Source organism: Podarcis raffonei, chromosome 15, assembly GCF_027172205.1.
Source record: "Podarcis raffonei isolate rPodRaf1 chromosome 15, rPodRaf1.pri, whole genome shotgun sequence".
In the NCBI taxonomy this organism is placed as follows: Eukaryota; Metazoa; Chordata; class Lepidosauria; order Squamata; family Lacertidae; genus Podarcis; species Podarcis raffonei.
This window is the reverse complement of record NC_070616.1, coordinates 32638143-32662868: the sequence shown is the minus strand read 5'-3', so window position 1 is coordinate 32662868 and position 24726 is coordinate 32638143. Positions and strand designations below refer to the sequence as shown.

The 24726-nt window shown below is 45.2% G+C and overlaps 1 protein-coding gene across 1 annotated transcript in view; it reads right to left on the bottom strand.

Annotated features, from left to right (window-relative positions):
* NRGN (neurogranin) overlaps positions 1-24726 on the bottom strand; it is a 49288-nt gene that overhangs the window by 6995 nt on the left and 17567 nt on the right. Inside the window, exon 2 of the mRNA XM_053366713.1 lies at positions 22189-22392. Coding sequence (XP_053222688.1) covers positions 22192-22392 — 201 coding nt within the window. The 3' untranslated portion in view covers positions 22189-22191. The remainder of the gene's footprint in view (positions 1-22188; positions 22393-24726) is intronic.

Here is a 24726-nt window from a genome sequence, read left to right as displayed (position 1 = left end):
ATTCCACTGTCAAACAGCTCTTACTGTCAGGAAGTTCTTCCTAATGTTTAGGTGGAATCTTCTTTCTTGTAGTTTGGATCCATTGCTCCGTGTCCGCTTCTCTGGAGCAGCAGAAAACAACCTTTCTCCCTCCTCTATGTGACATCCTTTTATATATTTGAACATGGCTATCATATCACCCCTTAACCTCCTCTTCTCCAGGCTAAACATGCCCAGCTCCCTTAGCCGTTCCTCATATGGCATCGTTTCCAGGCCTTTGACCATTTTGGTTGCCCTCCTCTGGACACGTTCCAGTTTGTCAGTGTCCTTCTTGAACTGTGGAGCCCAGAACTGGACACAGTACTCCAGGTGAGGTCTGACCAGAGCAGAATACAGTGGCACTATTACTTCCCTTGATCTAGATGCTATACTCCTATTGATGCAGCCCAGAATTGCACTGGCTTTTTTAGCTGCCGCGTCACACTGTTGGCTCATGTCAAGTTTGTGGTCAACCAAGACTCCTAGATCCTTTTCACATGTACTGCTCTCAAGCCAGGTGTCACCCATCTTGTATTTGTGCCTCTCATTTTTTTTGCCCAAGTGCAATACTTTACATTTCTCCCTGTTAAAATTCATCTTGTTTGTTTTGGCCCAGTTCTCTAATCTGTCAAGGTCGTTTTGAAGTGTGATCCTGTCCTCTGGGGTGTTAGCTACCCCTCCCAGTTTGGTGTCATCTGCAAATTTGATCAGGATGCCCTTGAGTCCATCATCCAAGTCGTTGATAAAGATGTTGAATAAGACCGGGCCCAAGACAGAACCCTGTGGCACCCCACTAGTCACTCTTCTCCAGGATGAAGAGGAACCATTGATGAGCACCCTTTGGGTTCGGTCAGTCAGCCAGTTACAAATCCACTGAGTGGTAGCATAGTCAAGACCGCATTTTACCAGCTTCTTTACAAAAATATCATGGGGCACCTTGTCAAATGCCTTGCTGAAATCAAGGTAGGCTACATCCACTGCGTTCCCTTCATCTACCAGGCTTGTAATTCTGTCAAAAAATGAGATCAGGTTAGTCTGACATGACTTATTTTTCAGAAATCCATGCTGACTATTGGTGATCACAGCATTCCTTTCTAGGTGCTCACAGACTGTTTGCTTAATGATCTGCTCCAGAATCTTCCCTGGTATTGATGTCAGACTGACTGGGCGGTAATTATTTGGGTCCTCTCTTTTCCCCTTTTTGAAAATAGGGACAACATTTGCCCTCCTCCAGTCTGCCGGGACTTCGCCTGTTCTCCAGGAATTCTCAAAGATGACTGCCAGTGGTTCTGAGATCACATCTGCCAGTTCTTTTAATACTCTTGGATGCAGTTCATCTGGCCCTGGAGACTTGAATACATCTAAACTAGCCAAGTATTCTTGTACTATCTCCTTAGTTATTCTGGGCTGTGCTTCCTCTGCTGAATCATTTGCTCCAAATTCTTCAGGTCGGGCATTGTTTTCTTTATCGGAGAAGACTGAGGCAAAGAAGGCATTGAGGAGTTCAGCCCTTTCTGTGTCCCCTGTTTGCATTTCACCATCTTCTCTTCTGAGTGACCCCACTGTTTCTTTTGCTACGAACATACCCATAAAAGCCTTTTTTGTTGCTTTTAACCTCTCTAGCAAGCCTGAGTTCATTCTGTGCTTTAGCTTTTCTGACTTTGTGTCTACACGTGCTGGCTATTTGTTTGAATTCCTCTTTGGTGGTTTCCCCCCTTTTCCATTTTTTGTGCACATCCTTTTTTAATCTTAACTCAGTTAAAAGTTCTTTAGATAGCCACCCTGGCTTCTTTAGGCACCTTCCATGTTTCCGTCTCATTGGTATTGCCTGAAGTTGTGCTTTTACTATCTCCCTCTTAACAAACTCCCAGCCATCATGAACTCCCTTTCCTTTTAGTATTACTGTCCATGGGATCTCACCCAGCACTTCCCTAAGTTTTATGAAGTCGGCTTTCTTAAAGTCAAGAAATTGAGTCCTAGTATGCTTGGCTGTTCCTTTCCGCTGTATAGTAAACTTCAGAAGAGCATGATCACTCGCGCCTAATGATCCTTCCACTTCTACCCCACTAACCAGGTCATCAACATTGGTTAGGACCAGATCTAAAATGGCTGTTCCTCTTGTTGCTTCTCCCACTTTCTGGACAATGAAGTTGTCTGCAAGGCCTGTGAGGAATCTGTTTGACCTTATGCTCTTGGCTGAGTTTGACATCCAACAAATATCCGGGTAATTGAAGTCCCCCATTACTACTATCTCCCTTCCTTTTGCATGCTTGGCCATCTGTTCCAGGAAGGCATCTATGTCCTCCGTTTGGCTTGGGGATCTATAGTAAACTCCCACAATGAGGTCACTGTTATTCTTCTCTCCCTTAATTTTGACCCAAATGCTCTCACTTTGGCTTTGAGGTTCTAAATCTTGGATCTCTTCACAGGTATACACATCCCTGACATATAACGCCACTCCTCCTCCTTTCTTGTCTGGTCTGTTTCTCTGAAATAGATTGTATCCCTCCATTATTACATTCCAATCGTGGGACTTATCCCACCAGGTTTCAGTGATGCCTATTATGTCATATTTAGTTTGCTGTACCAAGAGCTCAAGCTCATCTTGTTTATTTCCCATGCTTTGCGCATTAGTGTACAGACACTGAAGTCCATTAATCATTCCCCCGTGTCTCTTATTTAAGGATTTATTTGCGTCTTTAAGAAGACGCAACATGAACCTAACGCAACACGAGGTATGACTATACAGTGGAACCTCGGTTTTCAAACATAATCTGTTCCAGAAGACTGACTACCAAAACCTGAAGCATGCATTTCCGGAAGCAAATACTTACGGAAAACTCAATACGGAAGCCGCATGGCACATTTGACTTCCGAAAACCAAAACATTCGACTTCTGAGACGTTCGAAAACCGAGGTGCCACCGTACAGTCGTACCTTGGATCTCGAATGGCTTAGTTGCCAAATGTTTTGGCTCCTGAATGATCAAAAACCAGAAGTACGTATTCTGGTTTTCAAGATTTTTTAAAGTCAGATGTCCGGCACAACTTCTGCGGCTTCTGATTGGCTGCAGGAAGCTGCTGCAGCCAATTGGTAGCCACACCTTGGTTTTTTAATGGTTCTGGGAGTCGGATGGACTTCCGGAATGGCTTCCATTCAACTTCCGAGGTATGACTGTATTTGCCAATCCCTACCTCCAGGCTAGTTTAGGGAGGATGGACAGTCCAATCCATGCAGCATACGCAGTTCTGTCCTCCAAAAAAGGGGAATCGCTGGAGCACCCTGCATTGGGGGGGGGGGTTGCATTAGATAACCCTCAGGGTCCCTTCCAACTCCTATCCTATCCTATCCTATCCTATCCTGCTGCCCAACACTATTTCCTCACTCTGCCTAATAAAAGGGCCATCCCTCCTAAAACTGATTTCAGAATCCACAGGATGTGTAAGGATTATTTAAGCCACATTCTTCTTCTTCTTCTTCTTCACTTCTGTCACTCCCTTTCCTTTAGACTCGTTTAATAAATATCTCAATTAGAAACCTGGAGTTGAGCAACGAGGCTCCACTGGAAGATATCGCCCACGCCGACTGTTCAGCCTAATTGCTAAAAGGAGAGCTGGCTTATGTCTGTCTCCTGCCTTCTTTTAAAATCTCTTAAGTTTGGATTTAGCTGGGGCTTCTTCTCAGGAAAGTGGAGACAGGGTTTATTTATTTTTTTAATTTTATTTTGCAGCCTTAGTGACCATGTGTTTGTGAGCGATAAGACACACTCATCCTTTCTTACATGGCAAGGCACCGGTGGGCACAAGAGTCCCAAGAGTCTCAAACGGTATCCGCCCTTGATTTACTCCACTTTTCTATACCTTTTTCCTGCCAGGTTTTAAAAATAGCATGCGCTGATGTGAGGCATTCAGCCTGGTGTTGCTAAGGAAGAAATCAAATTCAAATCCAGCTCCTTCATCTCCACTGGGGCGTTAAGTCCTTGTTTCCATGCGAACTACCAGTGTGTAGGATTGCTGCCTGCCACGTTAAAAACTAGGACATACAGTTGTGACTCTTTGCTGGTTCTACATGTGGGAAGTTTGCAGAAAAGAAAGAGAAAGGAAAAACAAACCAGAGTCGTCGTGAAAAGCGGAACTGGTTCTTTCCTTGTTTTCAAGCAGAAATACAGGAAACCATGCAGGGTTCAATGATTGTTTTGGATTTCTAGTGCATGCATACACACATAAGGAATCAGGCCCAATTGAAATAAACACATTTAAAATGAAAACAGGAAAACGAACCTATTTTAAAAGGGAGATCAAGCAAGACAACTCCTGGATCTTTCATGGGGTGCAGAAAACATGCAGCTTGTTATATAAGCCTAGGCTTAATCCCTAGTATCTGCAGCAGGTATTAATGGAGCTACAATTTTCCAGCACCTTTCACAAACTACAGTTCCCACAATTCTTGGGGGAAAGCTATGTGCTTTAAATATAGGCTGCAGAAGAAGTGACCTTCCTATATTCTTTGAGCTGCCATTTGCCTAAAAGGTAAAGGGACCCCTGACCATTAAGTCCAGTCGCGGACGACTCTGGGGTTGCGGCACTCATCTCGCTTTACTGGCCAAGGGAACTTCCAGGTCATGTGGCCAGCATGACGAAGCTGCTTCTGGAGAACCAGAGCAGCGAACTGAAACGCTGTTTACCTTCCCGCCAGAGCGGAACCTATTTATCTACTTGCACTTTGACGTGCTTTCAAACTGCTAGGTTGGCAGGAGCCATTTGCCTAAAAAGGTAAAGGGACCCTGACCATTAGGTCCAGTCGCGGACACTCTGGGGTTGCAGCACTCATCTCGCTTTATTGGCCGAGGGAGCCGGTGTACAGCTTCCGGGTCATGTGGCCAGCATGACTAAGCCGCTTCTGACAAACCAGAGCAGCACAAGGAAACGCTGTTTACCTTCCCACCGGAGTGGTACCTATTTATCTACTTGTGCTTTTGAACTGCTAGGTTGACAGGAGCAGGGACCGAGCAACGGGAGCTCACCCCGTCACGGGGATTCGAACCACCAACCTTCTCATCAGCAAGTCCTAGGTTCTGTGGTTTAACCCACAGCGCCACCCACGTCCCACCATTTGCCTACTTGTCAATAAAAATAGATATAGTCTACAAAAAAATAGGATCAAGATCCTGCAACAAAATATTGAGCAGTGCAACCCAAAACATAATGGTCAGGACACCTGAACAAATTAAGACATGTCCTAGTTGATGCCTCTCGAATCACATGGGGGAAGGTGGTCCAGAGGCTTGGTGGAGCTATGGAAAAGGTGCTGTTCCTTGTTGTCACTAGATGGTGATCTGCCAACCATGACATGACCAGCAGGGTATTCCCCAATGGGGAAGTGTCCCCAGGATCAACCCCCAACATCAGCAGGTAAGGCCGGGGGAGAATACTGTCCGAAAGCCTGGAGAACCGAACTGAGGAAGATATTCATGTATGTAACCACTGCCACGAGAATGCTGGCACCCAAATGGTGGAAGGGAGACAAAATACCGACTAAAATGGAGTGGCAGGTGAAATTATTTGACTATGTAGAATTGGCAAAGATGACAGGAGAAATGAGGAACCAGACAAACCAACAGTTTAACAAAAAATGGGATATATACAGATTATATATTTGAAAGAACATTGTTCACATATGAAATCTTTGGCATGCTTTGATTAACTTCTGCAGTGTTATATGCTACAAAGATTATAGATAATATATGATAAGTTAAAGGTCATACAATATGCAGCCAACAGGGAAACAAAGGACCCATACGGAGGATGACGGAAGACTCAACGTAGGGAAGAACTTTATTTTATATGTAACATATTTTTGTGTGTGTTTGATGTGTGTTTGATGTTTTTTCTTTGGGTTTTTTTGTGGTGAATGGATTCCATATTTAAAATCAAATAAAATTAAATTGCAAAAAAAGGAGAGAAAACTTGGAGAACCACTGTCAGTCGGAGTAGGCAATACTGAGCTAGATGGACAAATGGTCGGACTCATTACAGGTATAAGACAGCTGCCAATGTTCTTAAGGCAGTCAGTCTGCCAAGTATTCTGATCTTCAGCTGTTCAGGGTTTCCTATGTCAATAGCAAAACCTTGAAGATGTACACAATGTACAAACATGTACAAACTTTGGAGGGGCAGGGGGTGGTTCTTGCAAAAACGTATACATTGGTCAAAAATACATGCAAAAACAGTGGGCATGAAGGGAAACAGGTATGAAAACAAAGCCAAATTTTCATGTACATTGGTAAAAGGATATGGAATGGGGCGAACTGGGGACTGGAAAAATGAGAAGCCAAAATTGACAGAGTCATCCACCCCTAATTCTGCCCCAGTCAAAACAGCCTCCATCTCCATCATCAGTATAAAAAATTAATCAAACGCAGAGCTAAGTACAGATATCCCCAGCTGTTGAGTGGGGTTCAAAGACCATCATTGCTCCATGGACCACAATTGGGTGATAAAAACTAATTGGCATTACTCAGAAGCTGGCCCAGTCACTCTCTCTTCCGTCCCTCCCCCCTCACGGCAACAGGCTGAGATTCATTGGTCAATAATTCACATCAATATTTGCAGTCCCCATATGACAAGCGTCAGACGCGCTCCATCTATCTGACTTGCACTCCACAGCATACATGCAACAACTCATCAGCAAATATGGCTTTAGGGTTTTCATTTAAATTTTAAAAAGAAAAGATGAAAGGAAACAGACCACGTTGCTTTTTTACATCAAATACTATCTTAATTTGTCAGAAGGCCAAATTCCATTTCCCTTCTAACGTCTTTCCTCCCCCGCAAACCTGTACATTTGGTCTGCAAATGCTTTCAGGGGAAAGCATATAAGCTTTGCATATGCCAACGATATCCCCAGATGGATTGGGCTAATGAAATCATGCTGCGGAATAGGATTGCAAGTCTATTTGTGCAGGGGGGAAACTGTGTGCCTGGAAAGAAGAGGGCAAATTCAGATGTCCTAAAAGAGTGTCTTCATTCCATTAATCCAAGGACCTTTTGAAGACACAATAAATCCTTCCACATGCAGTTGTGCCTCCAGTCCTTCCAGTATATGATAAGGGTGTTTAAAACATTACAGGGGGCTACTTTTTATATCCCTGCATAGCTCACACAGCTGGGGGGTATGGCTCTGAATGCCAGTTGTTGGAGATCCTGAGCAGGGAAAAGGCTATTGCCCTCCAAGTGTCCCTATTTTCCAGGGACAGTCCCGGATTTAGAAAAGCTGTCCGGGTTCCTAATTTGATCCCATAATATCCTGCTTCCCCTTAAGACACCCCTATTTTCGTCGGAGAAATGTTGGAGAGTATGGAGTTATGCAACCCCTGAGCCAAGGAGATAAGTAACTATACAAACTTTAGAAGACATCTGAAGACTATAAGGAAGTTTTTGTTTAAAGTTTAATGTTTTATCATTTTTAATATATATGTTGGAAGCTGCCCAGAGTGGCTGGGGCAACCAGTCAGCTGGGCGGGGTACAAATAAATTTATATTATTATGATTATTGGATGTGAGTGGGGCTGTGGTCTAAACCACTGAGCCTCTTAGGCTTGCTGATCGGAAGGTCGCAGTTCAAATCCCTGTGACAGGGTGAGCTCCCATTGCTCTGTCCCAGCTCCTGCCAGCCTAGCAGTTTGAAAGCACACAGTGCAAGTAGATAAATAGGTATTGATGTGGTGGGAAGGTAAACGGCATTTCCATGTGCTCTGGTTTCCGTCACGGTGTCCCGTTGCACCAGAACTGGTTTAGTCATGCTGGCCACATGACCCAGAAAGCTGTCTGTGGACAAATGCCGGCTCCCTTGGCCTGAAAGCAAAATGAGCGCCGCAACCCCATAGTCATCTTTCACTGGACTTAACCGTCCAGGGATCCTTTACCTTTTACCTATTACAGTGGTACCTCAGGTTACATACGCTTCAGGTTACACACTCTGCTAACCCAGAAATGGTGCTTCAGGTTAGGAACTTTGCTTCAAGATGAGAACAGAAATCGTGCTTTGGTGGCGCGGCGGCAGCAGGAGGCCCCATTAGCTAAAGTGGTGCTTCAGGTTAAGAACAGTTTCAGGTTAAGAACAGACCTCCGGGACGAATTAAGTACTTAACCTGAGGTACCACTGTACAGTGGTATCTCTGGATGCGAACGGGATCCATTCCGGAGCCCCGTTCGCATGATGAGTAGAACGTAACACGTGTCTGCATGTGCATGGGTCACGTTTCGCCGCTTCCGCACGTGCACGTGACGTCATTTTGAGCAGCTGCGCATGCACGAGCGGCGAAACCCGGAAGTAACGTGTTCCGTTACTTCCGGGTCACCGTGGAGCATAACCTGAAAATGCTCAACCTGAAGCATATTCAATCCAACTTATGACTGTATCATCATCATCATCATCATCAAGACTCCTTGTTCTCTGCTCTCTCTTTCTTCCACTCCAACCCACAGAGTCGGCATGTCACATGGGGCTAAGCCTTGGTGACCGCAGCCTCCCTGCTGCCTTCTTGACTATTTCCCAGCAGCTGCTACGAGTTGCTCAAGGGAGGAGGCCGGCAGTGGCAGCCATGGGGAGGAGAGGCCATGGGGAGGCAACAGTATGCTCCCTTACAGCCAACACTGCCGCCGTCACAGCTCAGGACAAGCGATGGATCATCTTCCTCCTTTCCCAGCTTGGGGCTGGTGGCAATGGTTGGGGAAATAGGGACATTCCGGCATCAAATCAGAAGCCAGAAGCTTTCATAATTCCAGGACTGTCACTGGGAAATAAAGAAACTTGGAGGGTATGCGATTCCCCCCAGGTTACAAACCCGCCCACAAGCCACACCCCTGAATGTTTTTGATCAGCCGGAATGTGCCTTGGAACTGTGACGGTGCTGCTTCCTTCCTCTGGTTTTTGCATGGCAGGGAAGAGCTGCACCCATTTGCTCTGCCCCCTTTGCATCTGCCCCCACCAGATGGTTGTGGCCACCAGAAGGTTGGTGTCAGGGACCGTGCTGAGGAGGGCTGTGCTGAGGACGAATGGTGGGAGCCTCCCCCTGCTCCTGATCAGGATCCTGAATCTTTTCAGGAGCAAGGAAGTACAGTGGTACCTCGGGTTAATACGCTTCAGGTTACAGACTCTGCTAACCCAGAAATAGTACCTTGGGTTAAGAACTTTGCTTCAGGATGAGAACAGAAATCGCGCAGCGGCGGCAGCAGGAGGCCCCATTAGCTAAAGTGGTACTTCAGGTTAAGAACGGACCTCCAGCATGAATTAAGTTCTTAACCCGAGGTACCACTGTAGTATAGGTTTGGAACAGTGGTTTGCAGAGGGGCATAGTTCAGAAGGCAGAAGTTGGGAAGTACTGGGTGGAGAACAGCAAGGAGGAGAAGAACTGGGGGAAGAGAGTTAACAGACGCACTGTTGCTGGCAAGTGTCCTACCTCTCAGTCCAAGGTCAAAGACAGAAGATAAGGTGGCAGCACAGAAAGCACAGTGGTTTCAAGATCAGGTTGCAAGGCACGGAAATGAAGTGGGTGACTAGGGAGAAAGTGGGTGGGACCCTTAATTGGGAGCACCGCCATTCCTAGGACAGGGATTCTTTGTTCTCTCTCTGTGATCATTAAAATTTCTAACTGGTGAGAGACTCCTTTCACTTATCTACAGCCAAAGCGGGGGAGGAAGCAGGGTCCCTGAAGCCTGACAGTTGGCCATGAAGGAGCGTGGCCCCTGGACACATTAAGGTTCCCCACCCTGATTTGAAAGGGTGTCTAAACCAGGTGCCCAGCACTGCATCTGCAGGCTAGAAATCCATAGCTAAAATAAGCCTTCTGCAAGCTGGTGCCCTCCAGATCTTTTGGACTATAAGTCCCATCAGTCCCAGCTAGCATACTACAGTGGCAGGGGCTGGTGGGAGTTGTAGTTCAATCATCTGGCGAGCAACCTGTTAGGGAAGACTACTGTACATGTCTATCTGGAACTAAGCCCCTTCGACATCAGCTGAATTTGCTGCCTCTCCCCTTCCTCTATCATTTCCCCTATACAGTGGTACCTCGGGTTACTAACACTTTGGGTTACAGACTCCGCTAACCTGGAAGTAGTACCTTGGGTTAAGAACTTTGCCCCAGGATGAGAACAGAAATCGTGCGGCGGCAGCAGCGGGAGGCTCCATTAGCTAAAGTGGTACCTCAGGTTAAGAATGGTTTCAGGTTAAGAACAGACCTCTGGAACAAATTAAGTTCGTAACCAGAGGTACCACTGTATTTGAAATCTAGTTTGGAAGCTCCTTGAGTGCAGGGACCTGACTTCTTATACTTTGTGAACTGCCACACGCATTGATGGCACAATAATAAACTCTAATATTCATAATAATACATAAGACAAGCTAGACAACTACTCCATGTTTTTCTTTTCTTCCCGGCATGTAATTATAACTTTAAAAGTTAAATTAGTTTTTTTAGGAATTAAAAAAGCTCTCTCTCTCTCTCTCTCTTTTTTTTTTTAGATGCCGAACCCATTTATACGCAGAAAACAGTATGGTGTTGACAACAATGAGCTAGTTAATTTCATTTATTCATCTCAAAGGGAATTAATCAAATCTGCATAATTATTTCCAAGGTTGAAAGGTATGTTCAGTTATTTAAAATGCGCCTTTCTCTACTGAGGAGAAGTGCAGGAGTGCGGGGTGGATTTAGCAGACAGTGTTGTGATTTATTTAGCAGAGAAAAGTGGAAAGTAGAGATTGGAGCAGACAGATTGATGGTTTATTACACACAGGTTGCCTGGGCTAGATTTGGACTGTTCTAAACCGTTCTTTTGCAGAACACAATCCCAAAGGGGGCAGCGGAATGCAACTTCATTCTTGGCTGAAGCAGATGCAACTTACTTGTCTTGACGCAACTGCATGCTTGAGGGATCCCAGATTTTAAAAGTGGCATCTTGTGGCCTGCTAATTGCCCCTCTCGGCTGGTGCGCCAGCAGAGCTTTCTCAGGGTGGTGGGTGGGAGGAAAGTGGCGTCTTGCTGAGCTAATAACCATTCCAAACAAATTGCTCCTAATGTGTAAGCACATTTCCCTGTCCTTGCTCAGTTGTTTCCCACAACCGCAGGGGTGAACACTCAAAACCCCACACAATTGTGCCCAGGGGGTGCTGCCTAAACGAAGGCCGGGGGGGGTTGCATTTCCAGAGGGGATAGCTAGGTTTGCCAGTGGGTGGTGTTATAAGAATTCTAAGGTCCCAAATATAAAATAAAGGTTCATAAATGTACAAGGCAAACACGTACATAATTACATAAACCATGTAATAGTACAGCAGAGCAATCCTGAAGTCATTTTGACTGTCCCAAACCATTTTGACTGTCCCAAATTGACCTCAAATTTTTCTCTGCAAGAAGGAAAGAAATGGGAAAGCCTCTCTATTGTCTTTTGCTTACCTATCTTAAGGGCGTATTCGTGTGTGAATAGGTGAGCCTGTAGTGATGTATGGAAGTGGAAGTGAAAGCTGGACCATAAAGAAGGCTGATCGCCGAAGAATTGATGCTTTTGAATTATGGTGCTGGAGGAGACTCTTGAGAGTCCCGTGGACTGCAAGAAGATCAAACCTATCCATTCTGAAGTAAATCAGCCCTGAGTGCTCACTGGAAGGACAGATCCTGAAGCTGAGGCTCCAATACTTTGGCCACCTCATGAGAAGAGAAGACTCCCTGGAAAAGACCCTGATGTTGGGAAAGATGGAGGGCACAAGGAGAAGGGGATGACAGAGGACGAGATGGTTGGATAGTGTCCTCGAAGCTACCAGCATGAGTTTGACCACACTGTGGGAGGCAGTGGAAGACAGGAGTGCCTGGCGTGCTCTGGTCCATGGGGTCACAAAGAGTCGGACACGACTAAATGACTAAACAACAACAACAGGGTGAGCCTGTGACCTGGTTTCAGGAATTAAAAGTATTTACCATCGCAAAAGAATGGCCGGGCTGCCCAGGTAAAGCAATCAGTGACCATTGTTAGGTATCCTGGAAGACAGGGTTTCTGCTGTAAACCCCCTCCTGTGATGTATTTCTGCTGTAGACCGCCTCCTTCTGTGATGTATGTATGATGTTTTGGGGGGTGGTCTTGGTCTACAAGGTGGGCAATTTCAAAAGTCTCTAGAAGGGCTTGCACACCATTGCTCTGGGTTCTTCCTCCCTCCAGCATGTGGTGAGTGAGGACCCTGTTGCAACAGTTGAATAAAGATCAGGCTTACTAGCTGCTTTGCTTCTCAATATTCTCTGGCTGGCCTCTGTTATTTTCTCCTACCGATAGGGAACCCACTTAAGGACGCTATACGGCCTCCTGGATACCCCATAAGGGAAAAGGAGCATATTTTTTCTGTAACAGTGGTTAAAAGTTTTCTATGATTCACAGTTGCTAATGGCAGAGAGATGTTTGGTGTGGGGGTTTCTACACACACACACACACACACACACACACACACACACACCCTGAGTACAGAAGTGCAGGAGAATTGCATCTGATTGATTTCCCCCTGCCTCATAGCTGTCAATGAAAAAGGATAGGAAATTGCCGCTCCAAATTCCCAAATTCCCAAAACACATTTGGATTTTAAAGGCGCTAGTCCCTCTGCTACTCCTGTCTTTTATTTGTATAGATGTTTAAGGTTTGTTTGGGGTTTTTTTAAAAAGGTTTTTATGAATTCTGTTCATTGTACAGTGGTATCTCGGAAGTTGAACAGAATTCACTCGGAAAGTCCGTTCAACTTCCAAAACGTTCAAAAACCAAGGAGCTGCTTCCGATTGGCTGCAGGAACCTCCTGCAGCCAATTGGAAGCTGCAGAGGTTGCAACGGACGTTTGGGTTCCTAAAAACATTCGCAAACCGGAAAACTCACTTCTGGGTTTGTGGCGTTCAGGAACCAAAACATTCAACTTGCAAGGCGTTCGGGTTCCAAGGTACGACTAATGGCTTTTAGCATTTCTATTGTGTCCGTAAGTCATTTCTATGAATAAAGCAACTAATTAATATAAATGCTACTACTAATAATCATGATAATCATAATTGCTTCAGGGACAGAACTAAGCTTGAGCCTGCCTTACCATTTATCCATAATAATGACAATTTGTGTGATGTTGCTAGCTTGCTATGGAGTTGACAACACCCAACATGGAGCGAGTAGCATTAGAAGTACACACATCAACTCAGCTGAGGGCAGGGAGCGCGGAGAAATAATTATTTTTCTCTGCCAGAAATCTTCCCAGCAAGTCTGCACAGCACGTAGCATCTGTTTTCCACCGAAATGAGTAGGAAGGGATGTCAAGAATCATCTAGTCTGACTACACAGGGAAGATACTCTAGAGACAAGTTTTTTTAAAAAAATAAAAATAAAACAGGAGGGGGATTCAAATTGGCACCTGGAATAAATTGTGAAAATTGAATGCATTCGCTTCTTTTTTGCATAAGTATTTTCTGCTGGCCATGGGGGGGGGTGTGTGTCAAGGAATAGTGCCAAGGATTGAGGCCCCCAGTGCAAGTCCGGCTCTCATGCTGACACATCAGCTTAAACAGGCATTGTTCCCAGTTCTCATTGCAGCCTTAAGGTCTAGCAACTTGGAAGGAAGGGAGGGAGGGAGGGAGGGAGGAGGGAGCTGAAAAATTTGCCCAGCATCTAATTCTAAGCTTATGGTATAAAATTTAACAGCAGCAGCTCCTGTTCAAATGGGCAGCCAGAGTGCCTTTCAAAAGAAACAGAAATAAAATACATGATATTAAAGTCACTAATTTGGACAGCAATCATTAAAAGTAGCAGTCATTAAACTCCCTTCTCCCTGAAGAACTGCTTCCCGTGATTGTAGAAAACGCTAAGCTAGATGGTCTTTTTTCCCCTCCATGTTAAAAGCAGCAGCAGTGATAAACTTTAAGAGCCTGTTCAAATGGAAATATTTTCAACTTCAAAAATGTTTAAAATACCCTTTGCTAAAAAAAAACCCTGAAGCCTTCCTTTAAGAAATTCTAGGTGCCGAAATCCCAAGGGAGCAGAAAAGATTACTGTATTTATGCATGCGACCACGGCTGTGTGGATGTTAGTGGCCCAGAGATGGAAAGAAGAGAAGAATGGCAGATCAAGTTGATGGAAATGATTAATAATAGGATCCACAAAGGGGAGGATGGAAGTCCAGGAGACTTCTTGGAATCTTGTTTTCATTATTTATGTTTGATATATCTCTGTAAAATTTTAATTTGAAAAACCAAATAATTCCCCCCCACCCCGAATAAAATAAAATATTTTCAGCTTCCATCAAAAAGAAAACAAGGAGGGAGCTGGAGCAACTTACAAACTGCTTCAATATTTTCACAGGGCTGGAAAACCTTCTTCTCCTCGTTATGTATCTATGAAGGCTATTTTCCTTTCAAACCACCGACTGGCTGATTCTGCCAAGGTACCCAAAGCGCTTTATGGTTTTAAAATACCCAGATACATGAATGATATAAAATGTAAATTTAGCCCTTCCTTCTGGAGGCGGCAAGATGCCATCTTTGCCTTGCTCTCTCTTTGGTGTTTGTTTACAAGTTGTTGTTTTTGTTGATTTTTGGAAATCTGTTGTTTTTTTGTTTTTAGAGCGTTGGTGGTTCGATGCATTTTCTGAATTCATTTTTATTGGATGCCTTTGAATGTGTTTGTATTGCATGCATTTGAAATTGTTTTTAATGGGTGTATTTTAATTCTTATCAGCCACTCTGCGTTTCTTTTCGAGAGAGAGAAAAGTGGGATGTGGCATTTTAAGATAATTTTAAAAAAAAGCTCTTGGAATAAACCAAGCAAGAAACAGGACTGTAGCAAAACCAACAACAGGTTTTACTATACACTTGCTTAATGGATGTGCCATCCCAGCATACGCTTATGTCATATTTTATGATATAAATTGAATACCACAGTGAGGAACCAACAAATGTCTCTGTGGTGTAGAGGTTAGAGCTGGGTTGGGAAGCCTGTGGTTCCCCAGGTGCTGTTGGACTACAATTCCCATCATCCTTGGCTACTGACCATGCTAGCTGGTGTCATTGAGAACTGCAGCCTAATAACTTCTGAAGGATGGAACAGGACACCTGTCCCAGGTGTGAGTGTTAGACTTGGCCGAGAGAGACCCAGGTGCAAATCCTTACTCAGCCATGAAGCTCACTGGGCAGGGGTGTAGTGTGAGGGGGCCACAGGGCCGTGGCCCTGGGCATACATTTTTTGAGGGCACAAACACAGGTGCCCCCATTTGGCCCAGCCTGGTGCTCCTCTCTGCCCACCACATCGGCCAGCCAGGCTCACCCCTGTGCAGTCAGGCAGGTGGCTCAGCGTGGCCCCACTTTGCTCTTGTGTAGATGGGGTCACTTCAGCGGCAGCAAGGGTTGGGGTCTACACACATCCCTCCGCCTGGCACATGTGTTCCTGCCTCACCCATGCCCTGGGTGCCAGCAACCGACGCTACGCCACTGTCACAGGGTGACCATGGGCCAGTTGCTACTGTTGGCCTATCTACCTGGCAGGTTTGTTATGAGGATAAAGGTGGGGGTGGGGAAGAGAGCCAAGTGTGCCACGTTGAACTCGTTCTGGAACAGAGCAGGTCAAATTGTTCGCTTCTTGTCCTCAATCTGACAGGCTTAAAGGGCAAGCTGTACTGGATACATCAGGTGGCCTGCTTTTCTCAATCTATTTCTGTTTCGGTCTCATTGTGCTTTGTACAGCCTCAGGTCCTCTCTCCCTGTAAAAGGTAAAAAGGTAAAGGACCCCTCAACGGTTCAGTCCAATCAAAGGCGACTAAGGGGTTGCGGCACTCATCTTGCTTTTCAGGGCGAGGGAGCCGTGTTTGTCCACACACAGCTTTCCGGGTCATGTGGCCAGCATGATTAGACTGCTTCTGGTGCAACAGAACACCGTGATGGAAACCAGAGCACACGAAAATGCCCTTTACCTTCCCTTTACCTTTACTATTTAGGTACCTAAATAGTGGTACCTATTTATCTACTTGCACTGGTGTGCTTTTGAACTGCTAGGTTGGCAGGAGCTGGGGCAGAGCAACAGGAGCTGACCCTGTCGTGGGGATTCGAACCGCCAACCTTCCGATCGGCAAGCCCAAGAAGCTCCGTGGTTTGGACTACAGCGCCTCCCCTGTGACATGTCAGTAGGCAGAAATCCCAGCCTGCTCCTGCCTCAGCAGGAGAAAGTTCTCCGGGCAACTGGTGAAAGACCATAGAAACACAGGAAGCTGCCATATGCCTAATCAGGCCATCAGTCCATCTACCTCAGCATTGCATCTATGGTGACCCAAAGCAGCTCTCCATAGTCTCAGGCAGTGTTATGCCGCAGCCCTACCTGGAGATCCCAGGGATTGAACCTTGGGACTTGCATGCAAAGCAGATGTTCTGTCCTTGAGCTATGGGCCTGAAGGCAGAAGGCAGAGTGATGGGAGCTTGCGGAAAGCAGCAAAGAGGCTGGAGGTAAGGAAGGAACTGAGGTGCTGGCAGCCATTAAGGAAACAACTCTGTGTGCCAGGGCTGGGCCCATGGGCAGCAGTTGGGGGTAAGCCATGGCTGAAGATTAGGCCAAAGCAGAAGTCAGAACCAAAGACGAACCACGGCTATAAGGGCCCAAGAGCACAGAAGGACCACGTTGCTCAACTGAGGCTGAACTGCAAGGGAAAGTCTTCTATAGTCCTTCCCATCCAGCAGGATCCAGTGGCCATCCAGGGCGGGCAGAGTCAATCTGGGGCTTGAAGGTGCTTTGCAGAAAAGCTGCTATTTGCATCTTGGTGGCTCCCCACTTAGAGGAGCTGCACAGCCATCCAGATGCTCCTGATAGCATATGGGTTTTTTCTCATGTGTAAAAGGCAAATAGCAGCTCTAGGGGATGACGGTGACCATTCAGATTGGGAAAATGTATTGGAGGATTAATGAAGGTTAACAAAAAACCTTCATTGTTGCAGCCCTGATCTGGACCGTGCCTACCCTTCCATGGCGGTATTCAACGTTTTGTTTTTTAAAAAAGGAGAACCAATAATGGAGGGATTTGCACCCAGTACATTATCAGGGCAGCTTATCAGAAAACATTAAAATGACTTCAAATAAGTTGTGCATGAAAAACAACAGCAACAAAACCAGGAAGTCTTTAAAAGCATCAACAGCGGATCTCAGGTGTGGTTTCGGTGCTGCTCACCCTTGTGGGAAAGTTCACCAAACTGAAAGTTCACCAAACTGTAGGGAGCTAAATCTGAAAGCAACAATAGACCAGGTGAGACTGCTTTTGTGGTGGACGCACTACAAAACTGCTGACTACTATGGAGAAAGAGAAAGGGTCAATATGTTCTCAATATTATTTTAAATAAATAAATAAATAAATACAGGATTTCCAGACATTATTTTGGAGAGACGATTTGCTTTATACAGGGTGAGTCCTTTAAAAGAGGCCCCGTGGATACAGAGTACACAAAAAAAGAGCCAGGCTGAGGGTCCATCTAAGCCCGCATCCTCTTCCCAATGAAGGGCAATCAGATGTTTCCAGGAAGGCAACAAGCAGGCTATGAAGTGTCTCCTTTGATCCCTGCCCCCCGACCTCAAGAAAACGGAATTTAGAACTCCACTGAGCATAAAAGATGCCATTTAGCTATCATTGCCCATAGGACCTCCATGCCACAAATTTATCTGGTGCTCTTTTAAAGTCATCTGAGCCAGTGGCCATACCCATGTCTTGCAGCAACAAATTCTGCAAAATGCACCGGCTGAACGTGCTGTGCTGCTGCACTGGATTCTGCCACACATCTCTGGCCACCTTGCATAATGTGCCTTCCTCCAAGGCTGCAGACACACTGCGCACTTGGAGCATATGTAACATGCGTGACTTCTGCCCAAAGAATCCATGTAGGTTGTTAAGGGTGCTGGGAATTGTAGCCCTGTGGGGGATAAACTACAGTTTCCGGGATTGTTTGTGGGAGGGAGAATGTGCTTTGGATGTATGTTGTGTACACAGGCTGAATCAGGTTTGACTTCTTCATCTCAGTCACCAGGCGGAGAGCATCATGCACTCCTGCCGTGGTTGGTGGTAGTGAACCAACCATTCATTTGGCACCAGTGGACCTGAGGCACTTTGTGTCTGAGCAGTGTGAGGCTCGTTTACATGATGCTACACCATAATTTAGTGTTGTGTCTGAAAATCTTCAGTAGGTACAACACTAGATAACAGACCATAGCTTTAGTGAAAGTTGACATGTTTCTATGAACAAGCATCAAGCCACCTTTGCCTTCAGTTTCAACAATACAGTGGTACCTTGGTTCTCAAATGCCTTGGTTCCCAAATGCCAAAAAACCTGGAGGTAAGTGTTCCGTTTTTTGAACATTTTTTGGAAGCCAAACGTCCAATGCAGCTGTCAGCTATTGTTTCCGGGGCACCTGCACCAATCAGAAGCTGTGCCTTGGTTTTTGAACATTTTGGAAGTCAAACGGACTTCCGGAATGGATTACATTTGGCGCTTTTGTTTTTGCTATTTAGTTTGCATTTTTGTTTTTGAGGCTTTTTCAGTTAATTTGTTTTGTGACTGTGTGGAACCCAGTTCAGCTACTGACTGATTGGTTGTGTGACTGCAGAAATGGATAAAAGCCCTGCAACCTGATGACTATCATCAGTGCAGGTAAGAAAAAAAAAATAATTTTAATTTTAATCATCTACAATACTGTCTTATTTATTTTATAGTACTGTGCGTTGATTATTGCTTTCATTTTATGGATCAATGGTCTCGTTAGCAAAATTCATGTTAAATTGGTGTTTTAGGGGTTGTTTTTAAAAGTCTGGAATGGATTAATCCATTTTGCATTACTTTTTATGGGAAAGCGTGCCTTGGTTTTGGAACACTTTGGTTTTGGAACGGACTTCTGGAACGGATTAAGTTTGAGAACCAAGGTACCACTGTATGTGCTTAAGTGGGAAAATGAGGAAAGGGCAGGGATCAGTTCTGGAGACCATAAACAGTAATAGAAAGCATGAGTTTTCATTCTCTACAGGGCGGGCATAGTGGGCGTATTCATCATTATTACTGCAAAATCGCTGCATAGAATAATGAATGGTTATCTTGGCCATTAAAATGATACAATGATAGTATTGGTTACAACGCAGTGATTGCAACAAGGCTTTTCAAAGCCTGTTTGTTTTGGCCTTCGGATGTGTTGCAGAAATGAATGTTCAAAACGAATGAAAAATGGGAACGAACGTTCCCGGAAATGAAATTCCATTTGTTTTCTTTTCCCATGCACTTGGAATGAACTTGTATTAGAGCCCTCCAGATGTTTTAGACTACAAAACCCTGACTGGGTTGTAACCACTCAGTGGATTTGTAACTGGCTGACTGACCGAACCCAAAGGGTGCTCATCAATGGTTCCTCTTCATCCTGGAGAAGAGTGACTAGTGGGGTGCCACAGGGTTCTGTCTTGGGCCCGGTCTTATTCAACATCTTTATCAACGACTTGGATGATGGACTCAAGGGCATCCTGATCAAATTTGCAGATGACACCAAACTGGGAGGGGTGGCTAACACCCCAGAGGACAGGATCACACTTCAAAACGACCTTGACAGATTAGAGAACTGGGCCAAAACAAACAAGATGAACTTTAACAGGGAGAAATGTAAAGTATTGCACTTGGGCAAAAAAAATGAGAGGCACAAATACAAGATGGGTGACACCTGGCTTGAGAGCAGTACATGTGAAAAGGATCTAGGAGTCTTGGTTGACCACAAACTTGACATGAGCCAACAGTGTGACCGGCAGCTAAAAAAGCCAATGCAATTCTGGGCTGCATCAATAGGAGTATAGCATCTAGATCAAGGGAAGTAATAGTGCCACTGTATTCTGCTCTGGTCAGACCTCACCTGGAGTACTGTGTCCAGTTCTGGGCACCACAGTTCAAGAAGGACACTGACAAACTGGAACGTGTCCAGAGGAGGGCAACCAAAATGGTCAAAGGCCTGGAAACGATGCCTTATGAGGAATGGCTAAGGGAGCTGGGCATGTTTAGCCTGGAGAAGAGGAGGTTAAGGGGTGATATGATAGCCATGTTCAAATATATAAAAGGATGTCATATAGAGGAGGGAGAAAGGTTGTTTTCTGCTGCTCCAGAGAAGCGGACACGGAGCAATGGATCCAAACTACAAGAAAGAAGATTCCACCTAAACATTAGGAAGAACTTCCTGACAGTAAGAGCTGTTTGACAGTGGAATTTGCTGCCAAGGAGTGTGGTGGAGTCTCCTTCTTTGGAGGTCTTTAAGCAGAGGCTTGACAACCATATGTCAGGAGTGCTCTGGTGGTGTTTCCTGCTTGGCAGGGGGTTGGACTCAATGGCCCTTGTGGTCTGTTCCAACTCTATGATTCTATGATTCTATGAAAACCCATCAGCCCCAGTCAGCACTGTCATGCCGCTGGGGCTGCTGGGAGTGGTAGTCCATAACATCTGAAGGGCTCCAGGATGGGGAAGGCTGAATTGTTTGCATTATTTATCTGTGCACCAAAATGTCTCGGGGGAAGAGGAGAGAGAGCCATGAAATTGACAGATTGGAGGTAAGTTTTATTGAGTTTCGACTGCAGTTAGGCTGAGTCTGTTGCTCCTTGTTTAATTGCCTATTAAATGGGAAACCTTTGTCCAATCCATCTGAAAATTGGCAGGTCTGATGCCCAGAGGGAATAATAGAATGACTGCAAATTTCATGTCATTGGAATGAAAAGCACCCAAGATGATACGAGACCCCTGGAAGACTGTCTTTCGCTGAAATCAATGGGAAATGTATAGGATGTGCATTTTTAAAAATTGCCTCTGAAATAATAGGAAGCTTTTGTTCAATCCCCTTGGAATTTGGCACCTTTGACACCCTGGGGAGTTAGTAGAAGGACGTAACATATCATGCATTTTTGGACAGACAATGCCACAGTTACACACAGCAGGAAACTCACTGAATCTTCCATTTAAATCACAGTTGTGGAAACTGTGGCCCTTTACATGTTGCTAGACCCCAACTCCCATCATTCCTGTCATGTATTCAGTGGTCTGTGTTTGCCTGAGCTTGAGTCTGGACTAAGGATTCTGAGCTCCTCTGGTCTGATTCGATACATGTCGTCTAATCACAGAACATTTCAGGATTTGGGCCTCTGTCATTGGCCCTTGAACTCTGAGTCGTGATTCGCAGTTTGGAAATTTAGACAGCCAATCGTGTTGAGAGTGGGAGTGGCCCAGGCCTTCAGAAAGGTATATAAGCAATTGCTTGTCCTCTGTTTCCCAGTTACGTAGTTCAATAAAAGTTCTTGCTGTTATCACTGTGTCTTGCCTTGTGGGAACCCACGTAGACTTCAATTCCAACCATTGACCATGACAATGGTCATAGACAATGGTCAAGGATAATGGGAGCTGGGATTCATTGATATCTGGAAGGTCACAGGCTCCCTGACCCTTTGTTAAGAGAATAAAGGCAGAGATTACTGCAGGGATGGGGAACCTGTGGCATTCCAAGTGCTGTTGGACTACAACTCCCATCAGCAGCAGCCAGCCTAGCCAATGTCCAGGGATGATGATAACTCTTTTCTAACCACATCTGGAGGCCCACAGGTCCCTCATTCTTGCTCTAGACCACAGCAACTTATGCCACAATAAATTGTTTCATCTTTCGGGTACCACAAGACTCTTAGTAGGAAGGTAAATTAAACTAGGTAAAGGTAAAGGGACCCCGACCATTAGGTCCAGTCGTGACCGACTCTGGGGTTGCGGTGCTCATCTCGCTTTATTGGCCGAGGGAGCTGGCGTACAGCTTCCGGGTCATGTGGCCAGCATGACTAAGCCGCTTCTGGCGAACCAGAGCAGCGCACGGAAACGCCGTTTACCTTCCCGCTGGAGCGGTACCTATTTATCTACTTGCATTTTGATGTGCTTTTGAACTGCTAGGTTGGCAGGAGCAGGGACCGAGCAACAGGAGCTCACCCCGTCACGGGGATTCGAACCACCGACCTTCTGATCGGCAAGCCCTAGGCTTTGCAGTTTAACCCACAGCGCCACCCACGTCCCTAAATTAAACTAGGTACATGCAAAAGAATGGCCCTCAATAAAACAAACAAGTAAGCTGGGCTGGGGCATTCATGTCCTTACCACTTAATCTCCATTGCGTAGGTCCCCCGCACGAGTGCTGCTCGTGCACTCGGGGTCCTTGCTTTTGCGCTCTCCCCCTTTGATCTTCTTCCTAGTCATATGGCCACGGAAACTGGCCTGGATCTTGGCGGCAGCCGCATTGGCACTGGGGTCATCCAAGGGAATATCCATGATGTCTTCATCCAGCTTGGTGCAAGCCCCTTCCTGCGAGAAAGGGAAGGAAGCAAAATAAACACAGGAGGTCCTCAAGGCACCAGGCACATTCTTGTCAGGGACGAAGGAGAAGTACCAACAAAAGAAGAATGGCAGATGAAATTGATGGAATATGCGGAGATGGCGAAATTGATGGGAAAGATCTGAATCCTGGAAGATCAAGTATTTTCTAAAGGCTGGAGTAAATTTGTAATTTATTTAAAATACCACTGTAAACAGTTAAAATCTTTGGCAGGGATGTAAGGACAGTTGTAATGTGGAATTATTTATGATGATCATGGTTATTCAACAGATGGATAATGGTAAAAGATGCAGCAAATTTAATCTTAAACATGGAACTGATGGAGGGAAGGAAGGAGGGAGGTCCAAAGGTTCAAAGACCCTTGTACTTTAATGTTTGAAATTGTTATGTTAAAATGATAAAACTATAGGGGAGAGGACAATTAAATAAAAATAAAAGTTCAGACCACCATATTCAAAATGTCATTCAATTGTATCCAGACATAGACGAAAACCTGCTCCTTGGTCTCAGGAACCAGCCTGAACTGACAGCTTTCCAAGATATGGCTTTGGTGTCATTCTGGACCCCGGCTGTTTCTTGTCATATTATTCAAAGCAAAACAAACAAAGCAACCAACCCAGGAATGAACTAATGTTCATTTATCCCTGAAGTTCTCGTCAAGGGCTGTTTGTGCTAACTTTAATTACAGCTTGGTGCTGACTTCAACCCACCATAACTTCAGACTGCAAATAGCTATAGGTTTGTTGGAAATGACTAGGCTTTGTTGTGGTTTTGTCAGACAAGTGTGAGATTGTATTTTTTCTCTCCTTTCAAAACAAAAGAGGCAGCCAAGATTGAGGTGAAAAGCAGGAAAGGAAAGGAAAGAAAGCAGCTTACTGTGTTCCTATGAATGGTTCGTATCTCATAAGACATTATGTTATTCTAGCGTACAGGGCTTCATCCCAGGACATGTCACCAAGGAGAGCAGTTCTCTATGAGAAGGCATTCCTTATTTGAATGGTTCTGTGGTCCAAGTCTAGTTTAAAGATCAAGATATCATGAAAAGGGAGAGCAGGGTGCAGACTTTGAGCTGCTCATCCACACCTGGATTGGTCAGGCCAGCTAGCAGGTCCCAAAGCACTCATTAAACAATGTGTAGCTGACACAGAGCGCCAATTGGATCTAGCCAGGACCCCATCTTTTATCACCAGTGAATCCACCAGGTACTCTGCCTCCCCCATGGCATATCTAACTAAACTCGAAGTCCCTAAGTATTGGAGGGCCTTTACCCTGGCATGATGTTACGCCCTCCCCTCGGCTGTCATTGAAGGCCAATGGCTTACTCGTAGAGACAATGCCCCTGTGACTCTGGACAAATAGAAACAATAGAGCATGTGCTTCTCCAGTGCCTATACTATAGAGACATTTGTATTAGCCTCACCTCCCCACTACTCCATAAGTACCCAGGGCGCACCGGACAATTCTATACCTCCCTGCCGCTTTCATATACCAACCCTGCTACAACATACAATGTTGCCAGATTCTGCACAGCCGCGTTCAAAATTCATCGGCTGATGACCTTTGCAACAAATTAGATTTAATGAACACTCATATCAGAGTGCTCTCTAAATTGATAACTACAGTTTCTTATATACTAACCTTTTATGCTCTTCCACATCTGTTTAATGCTCCTAAGCCTTCTTTTAGATTCTTTTAGCTCCTTGTAGTCTTTTATATATACCTTCTGTTTTAATACTTTTTGGCTTTCTAAAACGGTTTACAAATTTTAAATGATTGTACCCCACCCTACTTATGCTGGTCTATGTAATAAAGATTTGATTGATTGATTGATTTATATAATTTAAATTATCATTGTGATTTCTAACATTGCGTCTGTACCTATGCAAATTTCATGCAAATCTGCACCTCCTTTTTGATGATGTGTTAAGGGACTGCCCAACCAGAACACCAGACTCCTCCCTGGACAGCAGGTTACTACTGCAGAGTAGATGCAGACAGAAGATGAGCTACCCTGCTGGATCAGGGTAGTTGCCCATCTAGTTCAGCATCCTTTTCTCACAGTGGCCAACTAGACACCTCTAGGAAGTACACAAGCAGGACCTGAATGCAGCAGCCCTCTCCCCAGATGTGGTTCCCATCAACTGATATTCAGTGGCATGCCACAGACCCGCCAAGTGTCCCTGTGTTCCGGGGACAGTCCCGGATTCACAAAAGTCATCCCGGTTTATGATTTGATCCCAGAATGTCCCGCTTTTCCTTGGGAGGTCCCTATTTTCATCTGAGGAATGTTGGAGGGTATGGTA